The sequence below is a fragment of the Mus pahari genome, chromosome 22, assembly GCF_900095145.1.
Source record: "Mus pahari chromosome 22, PAHARI_EIJ_v1.1, whole genome shotgun sequence".
NCBI lineage: Eukaryota > Metazoa > Chordata > Mammalia > Rodentia > Muridae > Mus > Mus pahari.
In genome coordinates, this window is record NC_034611.1 from 893,356 (window position 1) to 920,371 (window position 27,016).

At 39.9% G+C, this 27,016-nt stretch overlaps 1 protein-coding gene across 3 annotated transcripts in view; it reads left to right on the forward strand.

Moving 5' to 3' along the window:
• Positions 1–23,506, forward strand: part of Jph1 (junctophilin 1) — a 90,630-nt gene extending 67,124 nt beyond the window's left edge. The window contains exons 3-6 of one of the 3 annotated variants that reach the window (XM_029533422.1): positions 1,821–1,939; positions 14,216–14,841; positions 20,950–21,045; positions 21,438–23,506. In XM_029533422.1, the coding sequence (XP_029389282.1) occupies positions 1,821–1,939; positions 14,216–14,841; positions 20,950–21,030 (826 nt within the window). In that variant the 3' untranslated portion in view covers positions 21,031–21,045; positions 21,438–23,506. The remainder of the gene's footprint in view (positions 1–1,820; positions 1,940–14,215; positions 14,842–20,949; positions 21,046–21,437) is intronic. The other 2 variants (XM_021222234.2, XM_029533423.1) reach the window with 2 other exon arrangements.
• Positions 23,507–27,016: the final 3,510 nt, after the last annotated feature.

A 27,016-nucleotide genomic window follows, 5' to 3' on the forward strand; every position in this document is an offset into this window, starting at 1 on the left:
CTCTCTCTCTCTCTCTCTCTCTCTCTCTCTCTGTGTGTGTGTGTGTGTGTGTGTGTGTGTGTGTGTGTGTGTGTGTAAAACACATCATCTATGGAGGTCAGATCATATATTGTGGGACATAGTTCTCTTGTCCTATGGGTTTGGGGATTGAAACTTCCTTTGTCACCCTTAGAAGCAAGTGTTGAACTATCTCACTGTCTCAAGTTCAATTCTTATGTATGTGTGCACATGTCTGTGCATGCAGGTGTTCAAGTGTGCTTGTACACATGGATAAAAAAGGACAGTTTTCTCTGTTGGGCACTCTGAGGTAGGCACTGGCCACTTCATTTTTCAATTGAAAATAATTCTTTTCATACTGTATATTCTGATCATGTTTTCTTTCTCTCTCGTGTCCCCTCAGATCCTCCCCAACTCTCTGGCTGTCCAACTCCATGCTTTTTTTTCTTTCTCTCTCTTTAGAAAACAGGCAAAGGAAACATGCACCCCTCATTCTTGAGACAGGGTCTCTCACTGGACTGGAACTTGGTGAGCCCCAGGTATCTGCTTGCTTCCACCTCCCCAACACTAGGCTTACAAGTGTGTACCACTATACCTGACTTTTCTTTCCCTTTTTTATGTGTACTTTGGGGAATTAAACTCAGATCATTATGCTTGCAGATCAAGTGCATTACTAACTGTGCTATCATCCCAGCACAGGAAGCCCAATATTTCTTCTCCCCTATAACAGGTGAGATAAACCAGGGAGGGAATAGAAGAACAAAAGATCCATTCCATCCTTACCAGCTCTGCTTCACTGGCTCCTTTCTGTTTTATTCAAACTCCAAATAAATAAATAAATAAATAAATAAATAAATAAATAAATAAATAAATAAATAAATAAATAGATAGAGAGATAGATAGATAGATAGATAGATAGATAAATAGATAAATAGATAAATAGATAAATAGATAAATAGATAGATAAATAAATAAATAGCCAGGGAGATGGCTCAGTCAGTCAATCAATCAATCAATCAATCAATCAATCAATAAATAGATGTAGGCAAATACAAGGCCAGGGAGATGGCTCAACATGTAAGAACAACTCCATGGTGTGTGAGTTCAGTCTTCAGAAGCCACACTGTAGAATGAGAAGCAGTTCTCACAAGTTGTTCTCTAACCTCTGCACACTCCTAGCACCCACACATAACACACACAAATACCTTCTAATTTAAATTAATCAGATAAGTAGATATCCCTTCTAGGGCACACTAGTGAGAACCTGTGGTGTGCTAGGCTTCTTCCCAGCAACATGCCCAGTGGCTTTATGTTGACGGCCTGAAGTACACAGCAGGGACTTTTACACATAGGAATTAGCCGGCACTAATGTTATCAGTTCTGTTCATTTCTGCACTGGGAAACCTTTCCTCAATCTGATTCCTACTCAGTTCTACCAATGGAACTTGCTTGTGAACATACAGCTAATTCAAATGGTCAAATCCTACCCTACACAACCAATCTTAGTTGGCAGTCTTTTGGAGTTGGGGGAAAAGGATGCAAAATCAGCAGAAGGGTTGTTCCACTGAGTTCTGACAACCAGACACAGTGTCCAATGGTAGAGACCTTGCTCATGATTTTCTTTTCCCTTGGAAGCTGTACTGCGGTGATTCATCTGTGTTTTGGCTGTTGCTGTGGTCTCTGTAACATGACTAAAAGTTGTTCTTGCACCTGCAAGAGCCATGATCGTAATTAACATTTCTCTCCCTAGATCGCAGTTTGCTTGTCCATCAGTAATGAATTCAATGACTTCTCTGCTGACCTGCCTTTTTATACCCATGCAGGACTGCACATGCCAGAGCAAAAGCTGATGCTGCTGACCAAGCTGCACTGGCTGCTCGCCAGGAGTGCGACATAGCAAGAGCTGTGGCCAGAGAGCTGTCACCTGATTTCTACCAACCAGGTAAATCTTGATTTCTTCCTTTGCTGAGGGAAGTTGGACCATGGGCTTTTCATTTCCTGAGCTTTATTTGTTTAATTTTTTGAGAACTTCATGCATGAGTAGGCTATCTACTTCACTCCTACCTCCCCCAAGTTCTCCTGTCTCTCTCCCAAGCACATGACCTCTGCAATTATTACTGTTATACATATATAAATACGCGTTGCAAAGATGCACACATGTGTATATATAACTAACTGGGTCTGTTTGCTTTGCTTGTGTGTCCAAGGCTAACCACTTGGAATTGGACAACCTGTATCAGAACTCATCCATGGAGGACGCTGATTCTTCCCATTCTCAGCAGTCATTGGCCTCCGATAGCTCTTCAGCTGGGTGTAGGATCATGGGGAATTCCCCCATCCCTGTTAGCATGCTAACTAGTGTTGTCATCATGACGGTCTTGTTCAGACAACCATATTGTTGAGAGTTCATGGGTGCATTCCCCTTGTTACGTATAGGAGCTACTATAAAGCAGGAGATATTTTGGGCCTCTAGCTCTCACAACCTTTTTACATTCTCTTTTGTGAATTTTTTTTCTCTGAGCATTAGGTTGTATCCACTGCAGTTGTATCAATTGCAGCTGGGCATCATCCAGTGACTTATTGTCTACGTTTTGACCAGTTGTAGATATCTATAATGATCTCTACCTATTACAAAAAGATGCTTTGATGGGGAGTGAGAGCTGCACTCGTCTTTGAGTATTACAGATAAGTATTTAGAATGCATAGAAACCATACTGCTCTATTCTAGGATTCATACCCTAACTATGAACCTGGTTTTGTAACCCCCGGCCTCTCCTGTGGGGTTGACCTTATGTCCACACAAATTTGTTTCCTCCAAGATGAAACTTCCACTCTTGCACCTTCATGGATTTTATCCCAGTTCAATTATTGTTCAGGTCTACAGGCTTTAAAACTAGGTAGGAATTCTCTACACTAATTTACAGTGGCTGTATCAATTTGAAATCCCATTAACAGTGATTGGGGTTCTCCTTTCCTCAGCACTTGTTGTCCGTTGTTCTTTTTTTTTTTTAATTTTTTTATTAGATATTTTCTTTATTTACATTTCAAATGCTATCCCGAAAGTTCCCTATACCCTCCCCCCTGCCCCTGCTCCCCTACCCACCCACTCCCACTACTTGCCTTCCCCTGTGCTGGGTCATATAAAGTTTGCAAGACCAAGGGGCCTCTCTTCCCAATGATGGCCGATTAGGCCATCTTCTGCTACATATGCAGCTAGAGACACAAGCTCAGGGGGTACTGGTTAGTTCATATTGTTGTTCCACCTTCAGGGTTGCAGTCCCCTTCAGCTCCTTGGGTACTTTCTCTAGTTCCTCCATTGGGGGCCCTGTGTTCTATCCTATAGATGACTGTGAGCATCCACTTCTGTGTTTGCCAGGCACTGGCCTAGCCTCACAAGAGGCTGCTATATCAGGGTCCCTGTCAGTTGTTCTTTTTAAGAATATTTTACTGTTATTGCTTTAAATTATGGGGGCATAGAATGTGCACATTACTGCAGGTCCTCTACTAGAGCTGTATGCATACTTTTTAAAAACTTTTTATTGATGCTTTATGAGTTTCCCATCATGCACCCCAATCCCAGTCATCTCCCTGTCTCTTTGTATCTGACTTCTGCCCTTTTAACTTCCCTCTAAAAGAAATTAAAAAACAAAAATTTTAAACAAACAAAAGAACATGGCAACTCTTTCCATTTTAGTATCCCTTTAGAGCTTTACCGCCTCAGTTAAGTTTAGATGGTGTCTCCATGACCATCTTCCCAGTGTGTTTGCTGTGGTGTATAATTTTTTAAGTTGATTCTGTTTCCTGCCTCGTTGCTGACATGATTGCTTAGTTTTCTAGTAGGATGTCTGTAATATCTATGTATAATATATAATCTGTAAATAGGGTTGATTTTTTTTTTCCTATTTGTATCCCTTGAATTATTGCTTCTGTTAGTGTTTCAGGCACTTCACTGAAAAGGAAGGATGGACAACCATGTCCTATTCCTGATTCTAATGGGACTGCTTCAAATCGTTCTCCATTTAGGATAACATTGGCTATGGGTTTGTCATAGATAGCTTTTATTAAGTTGAGGTGTGTTCTCTCAATTTCTACTCTCTCTAGGACTTTTATCATGAAGGTGTAGGTTAGATTTTGTCAAAAGCTTCTTTTTTCTTCTATCGAGATGATCATGTGAGTCCTTTTCTTGTTGTTGACTCTTCTCTTGGTTTGAGAATTAGAGGGTTACTGTCCTTGCAGGAGTTGAGAGTGCTCCTGCTTTGAAGTGTTGGTTGCGCTTTTTTGTAAGTCTGGTTGAATCTGCTATGAGTCTATCTGGGCCTCTTGGCTTTTTATCACGGTTTCGACCTCTGTATTTGTCATGGGTCTGTTTAAATGATCTCTTCTTGGTTTAACTTTGATAATTAAGATGAATCTAGAAATCTGTTCCTTCTAGGTATGGTAACCTAATAGAATGTCAAGTGTCGCCTTACCTGGGAGGCACACCTTTAATCCCAGCACTTGGGAGGCAGAGGCAGGTGGATTTCTGAGTTTGAGGCCAGTCTGGTCTACAGAGTGAGTTCCAGGACAGCCAGGGCTACACAGAGAACCCTGTCTTGAGGTGGAAAAAAGTATCACCTTACAATATTCTCAACATCCTTGGTGTATGTTATGTTTCCCTGTTCATCTTTGATCTGTTGATATGACGGGGAGCGTGGTTTGTGGAGTTTGTTTATTTGGCTAATTGGGCTAAAGATCTATCTACCTTGATTATCTTTTCAAAGTACCAGTTTAAAATTTTTTTTATTCTTGATTTTGTTTTGTTTTGTCTTGTTCTCTTTGATTCTATTTCATTCCTACTCTGATTTTGTTGTTGTTGTTGTTGTTTTCCTGTCTACTGAATTTGGGTTTATTTTTTCCTTGGTTTCCAAAATTCTTGAGTTCCATTTTTGGTATGGGGTGGGGGTGAAACAGGGTCTCTTTACAGAGCCCTGGTTGACCTAAAACTTGCTATGTAGACCTTAAACTCAGATCTGTCTCCTAAGTGCTTGGATTAAAGGCGTATACCACCACTCCTGGCTTGAGAATGTTCTGGTATTTTAATGTGGGCATCTAGAGGTATAACTTTCCATTTATAGAACTGCATTTAATGGGTCCTGGAGGTTTTCTTATGCTGCGGTTTCATTTTCATTTAATCTCCATGAGTCTATGTATAGTCCTTTGCTGTTTAAATTTCATTATATTACAGTTCAAAATGATACATGGAATTAACTTTTTTGAAGTTTAAAGATGTGTTTCCCAGAATATGTGATATATTTCAGAAAAGTTTCTGTAGGCCGCTGAGTCTTTGTACAGTCTTTGATGGTGTTTGGGTAGAATATTCTGTAGATACCTATTTGGTGTAAAATGTCATTCAGTTCTGACATTTCTCTATTTCGATAACCTGTCTGTAAAAGTGGAGTGTTTTTTAATCACCTGTTACTAACTGACTTAGAGTTAGCATGTGTCTTTCCTTTCAGTAGTATGTGTTTTATGAAGTCAGGTGCATGTATGTTTAGGATTGCAATGTCTTTGTAGCTAATTGTTCCCTGGATTACAATGTAATCTTTATCTCTTCCAACTAGTTTTTGGTTGAAGTCTGTTTGTCAGATATAAGGACAGTGCAGCTTCGTGCTTCCTGGTCCCATTAATCATGATGCCTTTGTCTATCCTTTCTCTTTAAGAAGGTGCTCATCTTCAGAGCTAAGATGAATCTCTTGTAGACAGCAGAAAGGTGGGCTTTGTTTTTTAATCCTTTTAGCTGACCTGTGTCTTTGGACAAGTAGTGGAGTTCCTCTCTATTTAAAGTGTGTATTGACCACAGGCATTGAGCTTGCTAGCTGTTTTTGTTTGAGTTCTTGGCCCTGTCTTGTGTTTATTTTATGTTTCAGTAGTTATCAGTTCACTTATTTTCTTCTTTAGTCTCTTGTCTGTGCTTATTCTTTTTGTCAATCTGAAACCCTGCCTCCAGGATTCTCCACATGCTGGTTTGGTGGTCTGTTTTCTTTTAGTCTGTTTATATCATGGAAATTCCTTTTTTTCCCTCCGCTCTACCTGAATTTTACCTGGTACAGTAGTCTAGGCTAGCGCCCATGGTCTTAGAACTTGAAGTAATTACTCTGCTCAAACATTTCATTGATAAACTATTATTCAGAGGGACTGTCCTTCCTATGTGACTCGTCTTTTCTCTTGCAGCCTTCAGTAGTCATACTTTGTTCTGTGTATCTAGTGTTTGGAACGTGGTATGCCGTGGAGAGGTTCTTTTCCGATCCTGTCAAGTTGTTGTTTTGTGCTTCTTATATCTAACTGGGTTTGTCTCCTTGGTGTTCTCTTCTATGATTTTGTTGAGAATCTGGTCTATGCAACTGACCTGGGATTTTTCTCCTTCATCTGTGCTTATAATTAGAAACTTTGGCCTTTTTGTGGTATCCCATAGTTTCTGTATGTGTTGTTGTTATTGTTTTTTTCTTGTTTGTTTTTCTAAATCCTCTACTTTATCTTCATACCCCACCATTTCTTCTACTTGAGCCATCCTTGTAGAAGGCTGTCCCTCTGAGTCTTCAAATTGGGCTAATCAAGTTTTCATTTCAGCTTATTTCTCTTCATTATTTCTATTTATTTACTGAATTAGTTTTAAATTCTGAATTGTCTTCAACATTCCATTTGGCTGTATATTTGTGTTTTCTTGGGCTTCACTCAGGCATATTTTTGTTATTCCCATTAAGTTCACTGAGCTATTTGTGTATTTAAACTCCTTGAATTATTTGATGAAGTTTAAGGGTTTTTTTGTTTTGTTTTGTTTTTTTGTTTGTTTGTTTTTTTAAGTTTGTGACTTGGGAAATCTGTAATTCCCAATGGGGAGCATCTTTAACACACTGGGGGATTTGAGAGGGAAAAGCCTGTGTTGGTCTTTCATACTGTTTGCATTTTTACAGTGTGACTTGTGCATGTAGACTTCTTTTGCTGCTTGTATGTCTGAAGTGATGTGTCATGCTAGGTTGTTCAGACTGTGCAGCTAAAGCAAGGCTTGTCAGGCTGGCCAGGTTCTGGAGATTTAACAGGCTTGATCCATGAACAGATGTATGACCCAGGCCTGGAGGCTGGATATGATGCAGGCAGACTGGTATCTGGGGGTCTCAACAGAGTGGATCAGCATACAGGAGGTATAACTGGAGCAAAGCCTGGGTGTTGAAATGGCTCAGGTGGGCCTGATCAGAATGGGCCAGCATGCAGTAGGTATAATCCAGTCTAAGGCTGGGTATTGGAGAGGGTGCAGGCAGGATAGAGTTCAGAGAACTCACCAACTAGACCTGGGCACAGGGTAGGAGACATGAGCAAAGCCTGTAGGTTAGATATAGTTCAGACAACTGGAAGAATGGGGAAGGGAAGCCCAGATGGCCTACATCCAGATGTCAGCATAACATGTAACAGTGCATGTGACCACAAGGCCCCTGTGAGCAGTCAGGGCTGGGATCAGATGACTCTGGAAGGAAGATGCTACTAGTGCCAGAGCAATTGGAAAGGAAGAGGAATGGAGAAGTCAGCTAGCCTACCTAGGTCTGTGCCACATGTTGTGCCCCTGGGAGCAATTCGGTCTGGATCTTTTCCTTTAAAGGCCTACGTTTTTTAATCTCAGCAATACTACAAAATAAGTGGGAAAAGACAGGAGGCTACCTGAGGCTTGCTGGCAAGCCAACAAAGCTGAATCAGTGCAGTCTGGGTTCAATGAGAGACCCTGTCTCAAAAAAATAAGGTGTGAAGATCAATTGAGGAAGACAACAGAATATCAGATCTCTAGTCTGAACAAATAGGACCAATGCATATGCACACACCTCTACTCCCCACAGAGAGGAAGGGAACAGTAGTGAGGGTAGAAAAGAAAAAGAAAGACTATAAAATGCAGGTTACAGCACTGCCCCAGAGAGGTGCCCCACTGGGTTGCTGACATAAGTGCCTTGATAGAGTGACTTATTCAAGAGTGATAAAATGAGTATCTCTCTTTGTGTGCATCTTATTTAAAACATTTAAATACATTGGTATATTTCACTAAGAAAGGGACCTTTTGCACATTTTGAAGTGACCTCTAATAAATGAACCCCCTTCCCGGGCACCTTGTGGGTGGGATTAGACATTCCAGGGTGTGAACCCCACTGGGAGAGCTCAGCAAGCAGAGGGGGTTTTGTCCTGTGCTCCCAGCCATGCCACCATCTGGGGAAGCTACACAGTGGGGGAAACTGTAGACTTGAACTGCATTGCAAGCAAACAAACTTACCATTGTTGTCTGCAGATGCTAATTCTTGGCTCTGCTGTTCATTCTGCTGCAGAGCAGGGGGCTGGGGGGTGGGCTCCCTCTAGACTTGTGTTAGGTGTTACCACAAGGTAAATGATACTGAGGGGCATCTGGATTTTCTAGGCTGAATGGTTTTTAAAAGCCTTTTTATGGTGGAAAAGCATTGAAGGAAAAGAAATATTGTGGGAAAATGTAATTCCACCCTTCCTTAGCTCAAGCAGATTCATATAAGCAAGTTGTTCATCAGTAATGGATACGTTCTAGTCGTATGAGATGACAGTGAGCCTCTTTGAGACCAGAGCTAAGATGAAAACTGCAGTTCTCTTTGACCCACAGTCAACACTTCTTTCTGCAACTGTATAGAAGTCCTGTTCTGTGCTGGGTGCTATAGATCTTCTCAACACATGCTTTCAAATCTGCATTTACAGGGTGATCAAATCAGATAGGCTTTTGCAAAAGGACTTCTAGTACCACTTTTAGCCTGCTCATTTAATTTTCACATCTCAGATGCATGTGTCACCATTATTTGGAAGGCATTTGCTGCAGCCCTCAGGAGAACAATGGCTGCTACCTTGCAGTTTGAAAGTTTTTGTGGCAGGTTACTTACTTTTATGAGCTGGCAGTATTTTCATCACTGTGAAATCTCATGGCTTTAATTCAGAAATCCAGTATTATATAAACCAATTAAAATTGCAAGATAAAAACAGACCTGTGTAGGGGTATTAAGTTCTCAAAGGACTAAGTTTACTTACACATGGAAAAAACTAAATTTGACTAAGTGGGAGAGAATAGTGACTTACCCATTGAGAATTTGGAAAGAACTTTGCCCCCAGGAGTTTTAACTTGAAAATATTGTGGAAATCAGTCAAGAGACCCTCAGTGGTAGTTTTAAGGAGACACTCATAGCATGACTGGGTATATAAAAACATCTGAAGACTCAGTCAGCCAAGGAATTATAGATGGAAGTGAGTCACAGAGACAAACACTGACATTGTCCTTCCAGACCCTACCCAGAGAGGCCTGCGCCGGAGCTTGCTCTGCTGCACTTGCATTGACAAGAATATTTTTACTTATGTGACCAAAGGCAGGGAACTATAGCCAGGAGACAAGTATGTACTCTCCTGGCATCATTGTCCCCATCAAGAAAATAGATGCATCAGGCTGTTTCATCCTGATGTCATTGCAGAGGTGGTTCAGCTCCTATTCCTCATCCTGATTTCCCAGTGATTAGGGAATCATGAAGTTCTGCCCTCAACAAAGACATTTCCTGGTAATATCAGTAAAAGTCACGTACCTTGTGAACTTTCTGTATTGCTCACTATAGATAAGTGAGTTGGCCTTACAGTATGTTGTGTCCGTCTTGTGTTTCATAAAGAGGAGTCTGTCCGGAGCACTTTGTGTGCTAATAATTCAAGTTCCTAAGTCAAGAGGACTGAGCTACAGCTTTTGAGGGTGATCAAGAAGCAGAGGAGATTAGAGAGTAGGAATGATTGAGATTTGCATGGCTTTCCATCCTGCTATTTGAGTTTACTTTCAGTCATGACTTTGCTTGTGTGTGGAAGAGTGCAGTGTGTGTGTGTGTGTGTGTGTGTGTGTGCGCGTGCGCGCGCGCGCGTGCGTGTGTGCGTGTGCGTGTGCGTGTGCGTGTGTGTGTGTGTGTGTGTGTGTGTGTGACTAGAAATTGATGACTGGTATCTCCTTTGATCTCTCTCCACCTTATTTTTTGAAAGAAGGTCTCTTACTGAAACTGGAACTAACAAATTTCCTAAGACTAGCTGGCCAGCAGGCTCCTTCCCAGGCATAAACCACCACTCCCTCCTTTTGATATGGGTGCTAGAGATCCAAAATCACGTTCTCAGACTTCTATGGCAAGCATTCCACTGAGTCATCTCCCAAACTGCTTCCCTTAGTATTCTTATCTCATTTTGAATCCCAAGTCATATTAAGTAAGGCATTTATTGCTACTTATCAGTGGGTCTGGGAATGAGTTAAATAAGTTGAAACACCACCTTGAAATGTGATAAAATTCTTTTTTTGAGCCCTCTTGGAAGAATGCCAGCTGTTTCTCTAGGTAGCATCGTGAGCACGCTTTGTTGAAATGTGTGTGCTCACACACTGCACTGTTGATTATTTACACGAAAGTGAAACCTGTGATCTGTGTTACCAAGTGTCAACTATGCTTGCACTTCTCACAATTAGAAGTCAAGGTATTGTTTATTACTAAAGGCCTGTGCCAACCACTAATATATACTGTTTTTGGTTAAGTAAAGGGAAGAAGCATCCAGGAATAGATGGCTTCTGAACTCAGCTTCCAAACCTAAAATTCCATTTTTTTTTTTTTCATGAAGAAGGGAAACTGAATAGTCTGCTATTAAATGTAAAAGTGGTGATTCCTGGGCCTACTGGTTATTCTAACCAAATTGAATTGTGTATTCAATTTCACAAATGTCTATTGAGTGGCAGCACTTACAAGGTGTCAGGGTAGACAGCCACAGCTCACCACCACGAACACTGACTGGTCACAGATACTGCACGACTCTTATAGATGGGACTACAAGGTCCTTTAGGGAACACGATGTCATTTCTACTGCTTATACCATCTCTTTATAATCTTTCAACCTGATCCTCTTTTCCTAATTGGTAGACTTGAGAGAATGACTGGTCTCTGTTTAATAAATTACTCCTATTGCTGCAGTAAAGACTTTGACATGGGCATTTACTTTATGTGTTTAGGGCAGTCTTCATCTGCCAATGGCCAGTCCAGCGACATTCATTTCTGAAGTTCAGACTGGGTTCCCTGCTTTCATCATCTGCCAGTGTCTGCTCAAAGTCTTTGTGCCAAGTGTGTAGACTTACCATTCTGTGTGGGGATGGTGGGCTGGATGATCAAATGTGGAATGTTGTGCACCAGGGGACTTTTTCCCAACGTAAATATCCCCAGACGGGTGAAAATCTCTTAGGATTCACAGGTTCTGCCTATAAAAACATGACTGTCTACAAATTCCAACTGCCAAACTCTCAGCATGTATTTTAGTTTCCCTCCCTGGCAATAATGGCTGGTTCTGATCATGAGCTACCACCACTCACCAGCTTTATGTAGCTACCATTACATGTAACACATATTACTACACAGAACAAATAGCAGGCATAGAATGTGCCTTCCAAGAGAAAAAGAGTCCAGGAAAAAAGCTGTTCACTGCAATACATTAACTGTTTTGTTTAAGATTAATTGAATCTTACTCTGGAAAAATCTAGCTGTATATCCTCATATTCGGCCAGTTCTCACATGAATGTGCCATGTTGAAACCACTTCCCATTGGCGGTAGCCATGTAAGGCTGGCATTAGGCAAAGGCCAATTTGACATCCGTAATTTTTGCATGATTTCAGTCACTTATATCTTATGTGTAGAGTCACCTGGAACATGCAAGGTCAAATGCCTCTGGCTTGGGTTTCTGCTTTCCATTAAGTTGAAATCCCTGGGATGTGTCTGATAGACCACAGGAATGGGAACCACTGCTTGGGACTACATTTGTTTTACATAAGCAGTCATTTTCCAGGGCATAAAGCTAGGCATTTTTAAATCTGAACATTGATAGCCAGATGTACTTCCATTATTCTAGCAATTTCTTTGATTGCAGCAGATTTCAGCAACATCAGCCACCCAATTGATAGATGTAGCTGAACATCTCTGAAACGTCTTAGTTGTAAGTGACTGAGCGAGGTACACCTTTCCTAATCCTGCTAAAACAAACAAACAACAAACAAAAACAAAAAAATCTTTGCAAAAAGCAGTATGTCAGACTTCTAAAGGAAACAGAAATGCCTAGGCTGGTATTAGGAGTTAATTAAATAAGTACATTTGGAATAATCCAAATTTGAATTTCACGGATCTATTACTGGAACTTCTTCAACTTAGGGTCCTAGTCAGATTCATAAGTATGAATTAAGATGTTGATGGTTTTTGCAATGGGTTGTTTTTGTTTTGTTTTATTTACCTACTTATAAAGCACATTTGAAAATGTGTTAATATTCAAATGTTACATATATATATATACGTATGTATGTATGTTATATATGCATATATACATACATACATATATATGTATGTATGTATATATGCATATATAACACTAAAATATATAACTGTAAGTGTGGTCTTAGACCAGTATTACTGAGTAGGCACAAAACCATACCTGGCTTTTGTTATGTAGGTTCTGATGACTGAAGACAGGTCCTCAAGCCTTTGTGACAAACACTTTATCAACTGAGCTGTTTCTCTCGTTGCTACTTTTCTTTTCTTTTTTTTTTTCTTTCTTTTTTTAATAGATATTTTCTTTATTTACATTTCAAATAAATAATTTTGCTATCCCGAAAGTTCCCTATACACTTCCCCCGCCCCTGCTCCCCTACCCACCCACTCCCACTTCTTGGCCCTGGCATTCCCCTGTGCTGGTCATATAAAGTTTGCAAGACCAAGGGGCCTCTCTTCCCNATGATGGCCGATTAGGCCATCTTCTGCTACATATGCAGCTAGAGACACGAGCTCAGGGGGTACTGGTTAGTTCATATTGTTGTTCCACCTACAGGGTTGCAGCCCCCTACAACTCCTTGGGTAGTTTCTCTAGCTCCTCCATTGGGGGCCCTGTGCTCCATCCAATAGCTGACTATGAGCATCCACTTCTGTGTTTGCCAGGCACTGGCATAGCCTCACAAGAGGCCACTATATCAGGGTCCCTTCAGCAGAATCTTGCTGACATGTGCATTATTACTATCTGGGTTTGGTGGCTGATGATGGGATGGATCCCCGGATGGGGTAGTCTCCGGATAGTCCATCCTTTCATCTTAGTTCTAAATTTTGTCTCTGTATCTATATCCTTTCATGGGTATTTTGTTCCATATTCTAAGAAGGAAATGAAGTATCCACACGATGGCCTTCCTACTTTTCAAAAATAAATAATTTTAAATTGATTTTTTTAAAAATTTGTTATAAATGTTTCTGAAGTATATTAAAAGATTAAATACAAACCCTGAGACTACAGAGCCAGAGATGGCACCTGGTCTTGAATGTTGCTGTGAATGATACCCTGTTGTGAATGAACTGTACAAAAGTTACACTAAAGAACACAGCCCAAAGGCAGACATTGTTCTTGACCAGAAAGTTCAGCAATGATTAAAAATACCTTCTTATCAGCCTCTCCCTGTATAGTGCAGAACTCTTTAAACTGCTGATCAGACAAAATAAGCTTATTTCTTTATTCAAGTTCATGCTTTCTGTACTTTAATTATCCTACCTATATAGGATAAATGAGTTTTGTTGGGTTTTGACCAACGGGAGTTCTGATCTATGCTAAACAACCATGTTCTTCAAGTAAAAAGTGTTAGAAATTTTAGAGAAATGTAAGATTTTTCTATCTTTTATGTTATCAATATACTATAAAGAGTGTCAAGTTTTTTTTGTCTGTGTTTGTTTTTTGATTTTTTTTTTCAGCATGATTTCTTGACATGTCACCATGCATTACATGGAAAATTGAATTTTTGGAGGCTGGAGCACCTTAGGAAATTTCACAGGTTCAGTTAGACAGAAGAATATCAAAGAGTTTAATGATGCAATTTTTCATCCATTTCTAGAAGCACTGGAAGAGGTGGAGCCTGGGGCCAGGTCAGAGCCTCTGAACTGCCCCTCACCTCTACCTGTGGACGAAGTCTTCTTCTTTTTTTTTTTTTTTTTTTTTGAGTGTCAAGTTTTGAAAGCATTTTTCAGTAATAATCCTTTCCTTGCACACTGAAACAAGAATCGTATGAGTTCACACATTATAAGTATCTTCAAAGGGGGGAGGGAGGGAACTGATCTCATTTAGCAAAAATGATAGTCACCTTTTATCACCTTCCTTTCCTTTCTTGTTCCTTTCCAGGCCCTGATTATGTCAAACAAAGATGTCAGGAAGGAGTAGATATTAAAGAAAATCCAGAAGAAAAGGTCCTAGAAAAGCCTCCATCACCAAAGGAATCTCCTCATTTTTATCGCAAAGGCACGACACCCCCCAGGTCTCCTGAGGCAAGTCCCAAACAGAGCCACTCTCCCCAGCCTTCCCCCCCAGAGTCCTCAAAGAAACAAAACCCCAGCCCAGGGGCGAGACTCAGTCAAGATAAACAGAGCCTAGCTGAGGAGCAAGTGACAGCCTTTGTCACTAAACCCTCAAAGGAACTGGGAACATCTGTGTCCAAGTACTCTGGCCGCCACTATGTCCCCAACCCCAGCAATGGTGAGCTGCACTCTCAGTATCATGGCTACTATGTGAAACTGAACACACCCCAGCATCCTCCAGAAGACAGGGAGAAGGACAAAGGAGTCAGCCAGTCTTCCTCAGCATTGGTACCTAGACCATCACCTAACAAGTGGGGTCCCCCTAAATCTGTGACAAAACCAGTTGCCAAAGAAAGCAAAACTGAGCCAAAAGCAAAGAAGTCTGAACTTGCTATACCAAAGAATCCAGCAAGCAATGATACCTGCCCTTCCTTGGAAAAAGAAGCCAACTCTGTAAGTCTTGCATGAGCTTCTCCTTTGGGTTTGCTCAGGGAGTATGCGATGGGTGGTTTTATATCTTGACCACATCTTAACAGACAAAGATCCTCGGTTCACTGGGTTGTTTAGAGTAGAACAGAACACGTTTGTAGCTCATGATGGCAAAGAGTTCTCTGAGCAGAAGTCTTGTGCCTACCCAGCCAGCCACTGAAAACATTCAGGTAGGATTCAGGTCCGGCCAGCCCAGTCATATGTTAGCAAGTGTTTATCAAATATGTCTTGGTGAACTTCTTAATTACCCACTCAGTGGCCCCTAGAAGGGAAACATGGCCAACTCGCCACAGCCAGCACCTTTCTGCATAGCTACTAAGGATTCCCGGCCTTCCTTTGGCCCTTTCACAAAGAAACATCACTTGCAGCCATTGTAAATTCTCATAAATATGCAATTTGTATTTTCCTTCATGAGCCAGGCTCTGCAGCAAGAATATTTTTCTTCCCAAATGAGAAACTTTTACAACAACATAATTACTTTTCAGTACATCTCTAGATACAAGAGATCCTAGATTCAGCAGTCTAGTAGATGCTAGCCATTGTTGATATGTCTTAAACAAGTTAGATTTAAAATAAATTGTTAGGTTATCTTGGTCATATATGCCTCGAGATGGTCCTGTTCACTATGAAATACAACTCAGGGAAGAAGACACCACCACGTGATGGGTACAGGCAATTTGAGAAATATGTATTTCTAGAATCCTGGTCAAGAAGATTATAGACTATTAGTTTCTTATTTTTGTTACATTTACTCATAGGGTTAAAGAAATACAATTTATCTTTTTAAGATGCTTGAATATTTAGTAAGTATTTGTCGTAAAATGTTTGAATATTGATATACCTTATTATCTGTTATTATAATTCCACCACTACTGATTCATTATATGAAACAATCAGTTCTTATTAGATATTCAACATGAATAATTATAATGAATAGGGCTTCTTGTATATATAGTATCCATTTTACCTGATTAATAAGGGGTGGATCCAAACAGTGCCATTCCAACTACATTGCATCTTTATCTACCCAATAGGACATTTAATTTCCCACATACCACAATGGAATCATGTACCCAGCATCCCCCTCATCAGTTTACCATAAGGAAAAAATATGGCTATTACCTATAAACCTTTCTCTATAGCAGTAATGTGTGCTGGTAGACACATTACCACTGTATTTAGAAAAATCATAGGTTTTAGTAATGTGTTAAGACCTTGTTAATTTACTTATTCACTTTACATCACAATATCCACCTCCCCTTCCAGTCCCCTCCACCCCACCCTCTGTCACACAGTTCCACCCCCCACTTTTCACTCCTCTTCTCTGAAAAGGTGGAAGCCCTCACCAGGTACTGTGTTGTTTGTTCTTGATGTAAGCCAAGAAACTTGCAACTCAGGCTCACTGATCAAAACCCAAGCTGCATATGTATGAGATGGCCTCAGCAGCCCTACATTCCCCTTGAACTTGAGACTTCCCCTGTGAATGACATTCTAGTCCAAGGAGTCAGATTGACTGGTCCTCAGTGAGAAAATGGCACTGTCCTAATAGGATCAAGAAGCTGCCTTGTGTTCTTAGTGCCAGCCCTCTTTCCTGGAGTAAGGTAGTAACGCATGATCGTTTAGAATAGTTAGTGAATGATCATTGAAACAGTGGAGTGCTGCCTACTATTCTGAACAGTTGCACTGTGCAAGTTCAACATATATAATGAACAGTTTATAATTCATAGAATCATTCACACAAAAGCAGGCATGTAGAGGATGCCCACAATAAATCAGCCAGTACTCTGTGTGAACAGCAGGGGAAATTATTATGTTCTTACTGCAGGACTGAGTAGAGTTAATGCTCAAATGGCATTATTATTATCATTGTCAATGGCATACTAGTTGAAGTATAAATAGCTCATAAATGGCTCAATGGATTCCATTTTTTTATGTTCAGCCTGGATAAGTATCTGGAAAATGTAGAAAATCTTCTAAGATACAGATTAACACTTAGAGGAGATTAGTTACTTAACAAGCCTGAGAAGGTAGGTCCCTGCAGATTGCAGCCCCAACTTTGTCAGGATATCTTCTTATAATTTGGTATCCTCTGTTTTATTTTTCTAACTGCCTCAAAGTTTCTTCTGATGTACCGAGTGTCTGCTCTCTTGTTGTTTCCCATCACACCTGTCCCCGTCAGTCTGGGGAAACAGAGCTAAGCTTCTCTTCATTTTGTTATTTTTAGCCACCACTGGTGACCACAGCCATATTTATGGGACTTCACCTTAAAGTTTTTCACCCAGTAGCCTGCTCAAGGTGCCTGAAGAGAACTGAGGTCACAGCTTGGAACCTGCCAGTAAACATAAAATCCCAGATTTTCATTTTCACCTGGTGTTGTTTGAGCCAGTCTATGTTCATCTTCCCCAAGTGATCTTTAACGATAGCTTCATAAGTGGGGCTAAACTGGTAGGCTAAATATGAATGTGTATGAGAACATATACAGAATAAATATATATGTGTGTTGAGTAGGAAACACACATGTATGTATTTTCATTCTGGATAAAGCATTTATCCATTATTCATTGATTCTGGGTTATAAGTACAATAAAATGCAGACCAAACCCTTGAAGAGAGATAGTTAAGCTACTAAATTCAACCCAAGACAATCTATAAAGCCCAGAGTACTAATCAATTCAAAAGAGTTCATGTAAACTCACAGAAGCTTACCAGGATTTATGAAATGGGACTTAAAGATTAACCTGGGGCTAAAAAAAAAAATTTTTTTTTTGGCTGGGATTGAGTCTAAGGCCTTGTGCAGGCTAGGAAGGTATTCTGCCGTTAGAGTACAAAGCTCTGTGGTGTTTTCAAAGGCACACTGTGATTCTGTGTCCCGAGTCCTCTCTGGCTTTGAACTTTATATAGGTTTGTTCTCACCCAAACTTTTCTCCATCCTTCATGCACCCGTTATCTTGGGGAGGAATGAAATGTACTAGCCCCAAAGAATTGATGCAACCCCAAATTGTACACTTAAAAAGTGAAGTCTACCCAAAGCATGAATAGCCATAAAATATATTTTATGCTCAGATGTGATGTTGAAACATTATTTAGTATTTTGAGCTCTAAGAGTTTCTATGTCTTAAGTTTGCCCTGGTTAAGAAACTGCATAGATTAGAACTCACCATTTATTGCAGCTGGCTTCCTGCTGTACACCAGCCTAGCCTTGAACTGATAGTGTTCCTCCTGTGTCGGCCTTCAGAGTGCTAAGATTGCCGGCATAAACCACCATGACTGCTCACCTATTTATTGAGTAGTTGGAGGTTAGTAAGATTTTTGTTTCTCTAAGAGAAAGATATAGGTAAAAATGTGACCTTGCATATCTTCATCAGAAATTGTTTTTAAACTAAGGTCTGTGCTTTTGTAGAGATAGAGAAAAGAGCCTAGAGTACCCAGTGGGCAGCGTGATATTTAATTCTGCCTCTAAAGATCCTAGATTCATAAGTAGTTTGTAAATATTCTAATGTACTTCTCCTCATGATACCCTCTAGTATGGAACTTATACTCTCATATGCAGAAGAAATAAAAACCAGGTGATAAGCTACTTAGACACGCTTAGTCTACTGCCTAGCATTTAAACCCTACCTTTCTTCCTTGTACTTAGGCTTAAGAAGTGGGGGTTGCTTCTCTTCCCTCAAAGGGCCCTGTTTTCAGTCCCCACACCCCAGTTTACTAACAATATACTTTGTCTTCAATGCAGTGATTTTTGCCTGTTTTGTTAATGTTGAGGAGAGCAGCACCTATGTTCTCCTTAAGCTCTGGCTGTGTGAATGATCTAAACACCACAAGAGTCAGGCACTGGGTACCTGGTGAGGAAGAGGTCAAAACCTTTGATACTGTGCCACTGAGTCTAGCTAGGAAAATGGCAATAGACTGTGACAAGTGCTATGACAGAGAAAGAACAGGGCACTCTGACCTCCACCAGAGACCTGACCCCTGAGCACGTGGAGTAGGATATCCTTCAGTCAGAGGTAGGTAGCCTAAGCTAAGCCCCAACTTGGAAGATAAACACGTTACCAGACTTCCCTGTTCAATCCCGTCACCAGAGAAAGCACAATCCACGTCCCTGCAACCTTGTCTCCACACAAACGTATTTGGTACTCAGAATGTGACCTCTTCCTCTTACATACACTTAGTTATAACAATTAGCTTTGACTAGAAAGGTGGCTTCACAGTTAAGAGAATTTACTGCTTTTGCAGAATACCCAGGTTTACTTACCAACACCCACGCAATGGCGCATACCCACTCATAACTCCAGGAGATCCTCCACCCTCTCTGGCATCTACAGACCAGGCACACACATGGGTACATGTAGATGATTAAAAGGCTCTTGTCTTAATGAATAAGCAATTAGGGACTGTGGAGCGCTAAACACACAGGGCTGTCTTTTCAAAAGGATATATGTATAAGCCCTTTCTCTCCAGAAGACTGGAGATGGACATGGTTAACAGCCTTATGGCCTTTGCACTGTGTAGCTGAGACCACACTAGATCCTTCCTCAGGCCTTTATCTTCAGCTGATCTCTCAGTTAATCTATAGAACCCATCTTTTATGAAAGATGTCACTTATACAAAGTTTTGACATGGTCAAATCTTAAGTTTTGTCATGCACACAAAATTGAATTATCTCCAGGAAACTTCTTTTCAAATTGTACCGCATCTACTGAGTCATGTTCAACTAAACTGCTTTCTTGCCTCTCACAGATCAGTATTCTACAGACTGTGATGTATGCAGAGACCCCCCCCCCACACACACACACACATACACGCACAGAGGCACCACTAAACTCTGCTCTCTTCCACACACACATACGAACATTTAGGTAAAACACTCATACATAAAAATAAACTTCTCAAAAGTCAATTAATTTACATTTGACAGAGAAGCATTCTAGAACACTACTATTTAAAAGTTGTGTGCTATTTTAATAATAACTTTTTAAATACCAAAATCGTATAATTCTAAGAAAGGCAGATTTTATTTTATTTATTTAATTTTTTTAGGTACCACCATGTCTGAATGGCTGGGCCATATAAGCTTTACTGTTACAAATCAAAGCTTGGTGACCTTGAGCTATCTGGTACTGATTCTAGTAGGGTTTATCAAAATAGGAGTCTGTTGTTGGTTTAATGTCCTTGTCTGCAGTGGTTTGGTTATGATTCAAGAAACAAAGAGTTAGACCTGAAAAAAATATGTCTTTTGTAAGTATTCAGCTTCCTATTTGGAGGAAGGAAGGAGTAGAACCCAGAAAAAGACCCAGAAAAAAAAAAAAAGCAAGAGTTAAGTTGAGGGCTAAGTATTTCCCTAGCATGCACAAAGCTCTGAATCCAGTCCCTTGCACTACATAAGCCTGTATCCCAGCACAGCAGGAAGCCCAGACAAGAGGATCATGAATTCAGAGTCATCCTCACCTACATAATGAGTTCAAGGCTGCTCTAGGCTACATGAGACCCTATGAAAATTAAAGCACCTCTCTGAGTGTTCTGAATCCTTCCTTGAAGAATGAAAGCCCCTGGTTTCATTATTTCTAACCGCCTTGATGAGGGGCTGCTCTTCTTTTCTGACTCTTTCACTTTCTAAGGTCAACTGAGTCCCACTACCTCCCAGCTCCTTTTAAGTGACCCGCCTACAGTGTGGGAGATGAATAGAGTACATTGTTACAGAAGGAAAAAAAAAACAACTGAGGTGGGGGTCTCATCATGTAGGCCTGCTAGTCTAGAACTCACCGTGTAGACCAGGTTGACTTCAGACTCAGAGTGCTAAGATTAAAGGTGTGTGCCACCTCACCCAGCTTGAAGACGTTTTTTAATTTAATTCAATTCTAATTTTAAGTGGAAGTTAGATGGTGACACCACATAATTGTAGCATTACTATTCTTAATTCATTCCTTTTGGAAGGGCTGTTATCGTTCATGCCTTAGTTTCTGCCACAATGTTTGTATGCTTATATTTCTGCTAATTGGTTCTGGTGATGGATTTCTGTCAAGCAGCCATACTGACATGAAAACATTGTACTTGCTCTGTTCTGTTTCTCCTTAGGGCCCTAATTCCATCATGATTGTCCTGGTCATGCTGTTGAATATTGGGTTGGCCATTCTTTTTGTTCACTTTCTGACTTGATTGGAATTAGGACAGGTAAGCATAGCCTTAATTTCTACAGATAATCATAGTAATATCATTTTCTCTAATTCCAGTTTACAATTTTTTTAAACAATGGCATTGTGCTTCACTTTAATTTTGAATGTGACTCAGTATGGTTACTTAACTTAATCAGTGAAGTCATGACAACTAGTAGAGTTAGCCCACAGTTCTGCCTTGGTGTCCACACCCCAGTCATTCTCAGACACAGGCAAGGAGGCCTGGATTGGGGTGGGATCACAAGAGAGATGAAACTTGTAAAATTCAGCCAGAGGACCTTTCAGGTCCCCCAGCGATGCTTTGTGTCTTTGGGGTCCTCTGGGAGCTGAAGCACACAGCATGGTGAAAAGCAAAACTTAATAATGATTCTTTTTAAAAATCTGCTGAAGCAGCCCCATCCGGCGAAGTTCTTGACGTTGGCCACTCCATCTGTCCTAGCAGAATGTGACTAAACTGGAAATGTATGGACCTGCAGATTTTTTTTCTTTTTTTTTTGATAGAAGTCAACAGCTGCCTTACTATTTTACCATCTGACGTTTTTTAGTAGGGAGCTGGAGAGAGAGGACTGCCAGAGGAATGCAGTCTGAGGATTGTGTTGCGGTGGGCGTGGTTCCAACATTCACTCCTATCTCATTAGAAGTAGGTAGCACTGTCACTCAGCAGTCTTCTGCTGTGACCTGCTGCTTTAACATCTCCTGGAATGTTCTGGAAGGGAATGTTTCATTTGCTTGTGCACGACTCTGCTCATTTCTGCTGTTTATTTAAATATGATGTATAGTCATCTTCCACCTGCAGTCCTGGCTGGATGAGAACACACAGGTTGCATCTCACGGAAAAGCAGCAACAAAAGATATATATATATCTTATATCCATATATATATATATATATATATATATATATATATATATATATGTTATATATATGGTGTTTATTTTAATAGCAATGTATTGTTTTCATGTTGTTTATTCTTTTTAAACTAATAAAGGGTTATTTATCTTTAAAATATAATGATCTGAAGGTATTATACCTTCCAAAGAAATAATTTAATTTTAAATATTTTAACATCATTGAGGTGAATTGTTGATGCACTCAGGAGGTGCTAAATTTTAAAAGCTGAAAGACAGACGACAGAATACTAAGAAGTGTAGTCAAAATGTTGCTTGGATTGCAGTAATCAGTGGTTAAGGGTTAAGTTTCATTGCTGACGTATGTTACAACCAAATAAAATCTTGTCAGTGGCTCTATTAATTCCCATGAAAGTTAAGCAAGATCTATTAATAGCTACTCTCCTCTTTCTCCACCCCACCCCCAACTTGAATTTTGGTTGAATGCCTTCAGGTAGACAGTTAAGCTTTGTTAAGTCGCTGCCCCTTCTCTGCCTTCAATGTTTTTCAAAGTTGTTTTGTAATTCTATATTAAATTTTAAAGACTTAGACGGTTTTATTTTAAATATTTGTCTTTTGCTGTCCTATATCATTCTGATATTGATTTTTTTCTATTAAATAATTTACTCAGAAGCATGCTTACTTAGGGAAACTACATGATGATCTTTATAAAAAATAATTATTTAAAAAGAAATCAGGGTAGGAAAGGTATGTCTGAGTCTCTTAAAGGCATTACCTGGTGGAGGGGGACATCTGCCTAACTTTTGTCCCATTGTGTCATGGTGTCAGGCAAGTCTCTCTCTTAGGGGCCTTTGCAGAGCAGAAGAGACAGTGTGTGTCACTCCACTGGCAGCACAGGGGAAGAAGGCATGCTTCATCACCTGCAGGGTAGTCACCAGTGGTGGTTTCTCCAGAAGTACAATATATTGAGACTTTTGGGCACGATCAGTATGGATTAAAGAAGAAGGCAGAAAGAGAGCAAATGAAAATAAAATTACAACTTGTATATTTATTTTTTACATTTTGCTTTGACTTTTAAATTTAGGGAGTCCATTTTTACTCAAGAACAAACTTAAGTCCCTCTGTCGTCCCCACAGTCTCCCTGCCCCTTCCTACCCCTGTAGCTCCTTATGCTGGGAAGGCTGGGTTGTTTTTTTTTTTTAAAGAAAATAGAATATTTAATCTTATTAAGTGTTTATTTAAATGTGTAATGCTTTGAAAATAATGGGCAACAGAGAAAAAGATGTTTATGAAGTGAGCTTGTTGGCTACATTTATAAATATATATGATTTATAAGCTTTTTTAAAACAAAGCTCAAATTGTGGGTATTTTTCTAAAATGTGCACAGCTGTATTTTCCATGAAGGATCTTTCTAATGGGTTGTTATACTGTACTCTACATTTTGGACAGCACGTAAAGTCTGCCAATGTACTTAATAAAACATGACTTTGTTTATTTAAAGTTTCTTTCTGTAAAAAAAAAAAAAAACTCCCTACTGGTGGGTTCCTTAATTTATAATCCTTGAAACCAAAATGTATAATGTACAGTTTGTACAACTGTAACTGCCCTAATAAAAATGTTGGTTATTAATAAAATTGGAAGTGTCTTTCCTTTGTGAGTAAATTATTGACTGAGGTGTGGGAATGTTAGAGATGAGAGTATTAAATGTTAGAGATGAGAGTATTAAATGTTAGAGATGAGAGTATTAAATGTTAGAGATGAGAATATTAAATGTTAGAGATGACAGTATAGTATTAAATGTTAGCAATGAAAGTATTAAATGTTAGAGATGATAGTATAGTATTAAATGTTAGCAATGAGAGTATTAAATGTTAGAGATGATAGTATTAAATGTTAGAGATGAGAGTATTAAATGTTAGAGATGAGAGTATTAAATGTTAGAGATGAGAGTATTAAAAGAGAGACCTTGCCTGATGAGGTGGCTTAGCAGATGAGGAAGCTCGCTGTCAAGTCTAATGACCTGAGGACCCACATGGTAGAAGAAGAGAACAGAATCATGAAAGTTGTCTTCTGACCTCCACACATATACCATGGCACGTGTGTGTGTTCACACACATGTGACTACAGTTAAAGCAATTCAGTAGAAAAACTTACAAAAGTTATGTGCTGAAGAATTAGCAGTAGAAGGGGAAAGGCCAGTACAACCACAGGGCAGAAAGGAAGCAAACTACTGTACTCTGTCTCCTTGCCTTTCATACGGGGACTTTTTCTCTTCTCTTTTTCTTTTTTCCTTTTATTTTTAAATAGGTTCTTTTCTTATATAATATATCCTAGTTATGGTTTCCCCTCCCTCTGCTTCTCCTGACCTTTCCCCTCCAATCCAGATCTACTCCCTTTCTGTCTATTAGAAAAGAATAGCTCTAAGAGATGGTTTAACATAAACCAAAATTATCACATATAAGTTGAACAGGACAAACCTGCAAAAGAAAAGAGCCCAAGAAAAGGCACAGAAATCACAGAGACCCACTCACTCATTTGCACACTCGGGAATCTCATAAAAACACTAAAGTGGAAACCATAATATATACACGGAGGACCTGATGCACAGGTCCTATGCATGCTGCCTCAGTCTATGTGAGTTTGCGTGAGCTTTGCTTACTTTGACTTAGAGGTCTTGTTTTTTGTTTTTTTTTTTTTTTACTGATCTGATCTCCATCCCCTCTAGCTCTTACACTCTGTCTGCTCCCTCTTTCTCTGGGTTTCCTGAGCTCTGGGGGGAGGGATTTGATGGAGAAATCCCGTTTAGAGCTGAGTGTACCAAGGTCTGCACACCCAGCTATGAGCCTTTGCATTTGCCATCTAATGCAGGAGGAAGCATCTTCAATGGCTGGACAAAGAATTGACCTATGAATATAGCAGAATAGGTGTTTTCTAAGGGGTTGGTTGGTGCAGTTGTTTGGTTGGATGGTTGGTTGGTTGGTTGGTTGGTTGGTTGGTTGGTTGGTTGGTTTCTTTTGTTTAAGACTAGTAGTATTTGGATTTACCCTAGGTCCCTGGACTATCTAGTCTCAGGTTCTTGCTCACCCAAGCAGAGTTGGGTATGGGTTCTATTTCTTGGAGTGGGCCTTCAGTCAAATCAGTTATTGGTTGGTTACTCCCACAGGCTTTGTGCCACCATTGCAATAATATATCTTGGAGGTAGGACACTTGTAGATCAAAGTGTTTGTGGCTGCCTTGGTATTTGGTTGGGTTGGGTTGGGTTGGGTTGGGTTTGGTTTGGTTTGGTTTGGTTTTTGGTAGTGTGCTGAGTATGTTCCTGTACTAGAGACACTAGATTATAGGGTTGGAGGCTATATGTTGGTACCAGCTCAACTTCTCTATGTTCAATGAGTTGTGTGAATATTGTCTTCAGCAATGGGGCCTTGCTGTCAGCTTATGAAAAGCAACTTATAGTGTTGGCAACAGTCTGAGTTGTTTAAGAGTTCCCATGGGACTTCTTTAACCAACAACTCAAGTAGATGTAACCCAGTCACATTACTAGAAGCTTTATATGGTGACAAGAGATACAATTGTGACTCTGTCTCTCCCATTATTTGGCAATTACATTTAGACTACCTTTTATGTGTATATTTTAGGAAGTTTCTACTGTATTAAGCTTCCATACTACCCCTCAAATGCCCCTAAATTTTTAGCTGTTTCTACCTATATTCCTTCCCACAACTCCCTCTTCTCTCTCGACTTAACCCTTCTGTTCCAATCATTCATCCATAACTATGTATTCTATTTCCCTTTCCTACCAAGATCTATCTGTACCCTGTAGTCTTTTACTCTATACCTAACCTCTGTGGTTCTATAGATTGTAGTTTAGTTATCATTGACTTAACAACTAATATCCACATATAAGCAAATACATACCATGTTTGCCTTTCTGGGTCTAAGATACCTAACATAGGATGATTTTTTTTTTCTAGTTCCATCTATTTGCCTACAAATTTTATGGTCTCATTTTTTTAAGTGACTGAATAATACTAGGTTCCATAAATCTATCACATTTTCTTTATCCTTTCTTCTGTTGAGGGACATCAGGGCCATTTCCAAAGTTTGGCTAGCAGTGAACATGGTAGAGCAAGTTCCCCTGTAGTAGGATGAAGTGTCCTTTGGGCTCATCCCCAAATATGGTATAGCTGGATCCCACAGCAGATCAATTTCCATCTTTTAAATAACTCATGCTGATTTGCATAGTGGTTGTCTCAGGCAAACTCGTAAAAATGTGAAGAATATTGAGCATTCAGTAAAATCCATGGTGTTTTCTCCCAATAAAAGCAATAAAGTCCTATTTCAGGACGTATTATTTATGGCACATGATAGAAGAAAAATAATCAAATACAGGTTTCACCATCGTGTGCAGTAAAGGCAAACACAATGGGAAGAGAGGTCAAAACTCATCTAATTTTTCTCATTCTCTATGGGTGTTTGGGTAACAGCATCTGACTAGTACAAGTGCCAAATGGGCAAATAGCTTCTTCTAAAGCCTGTGAAAGACCAAAGAACTACCAATGGCATTTTAGGAGGAGCTTTATCTCCTACGATCTCAGCACTTGGAGAAATAAAGCAGGATGATAGAATTGAAAGCCAGCCTGAGCTCCAGTAAAGTAAGAAAAAGCAGCTTTACATCAAGTAATTGGGTCAAATAAAAGGTACAGGAGGTTAGAAACATTAAAAGCTATCAATTATATGAAGGTATGCAATTATCACTTAAGACACACTTAGCAATATCATATGGTCACAAGCCTATGGGGGCCAAGCAGACAAATGTGGTTTGAATTAGGATGACACCCATAGATTTGCATAATTTGTCCTCAGTTGGTGGAACTGTTTGGGAGGGAATCACTAGAGGTGGACCTTGAGATTTCAGAAGCCCAGTTCTGCATTGTTTCTAACCATTCTGAGCCACCCTCTCTGTCTTTCTCTCTATCTCTGTCTCTGACTGTGTGTGTGTGTCTCTGTCTCTGTCTCTCTCTCTGTCTCTCTCTGTCTCTCTCTCTCTCTGTCTCTCTCTCTCTCTGTCTCTCTCTCTCTCTCTCTCTCTCTCTCTCTCTCTCTCTCTCTCTATGTGCATTAC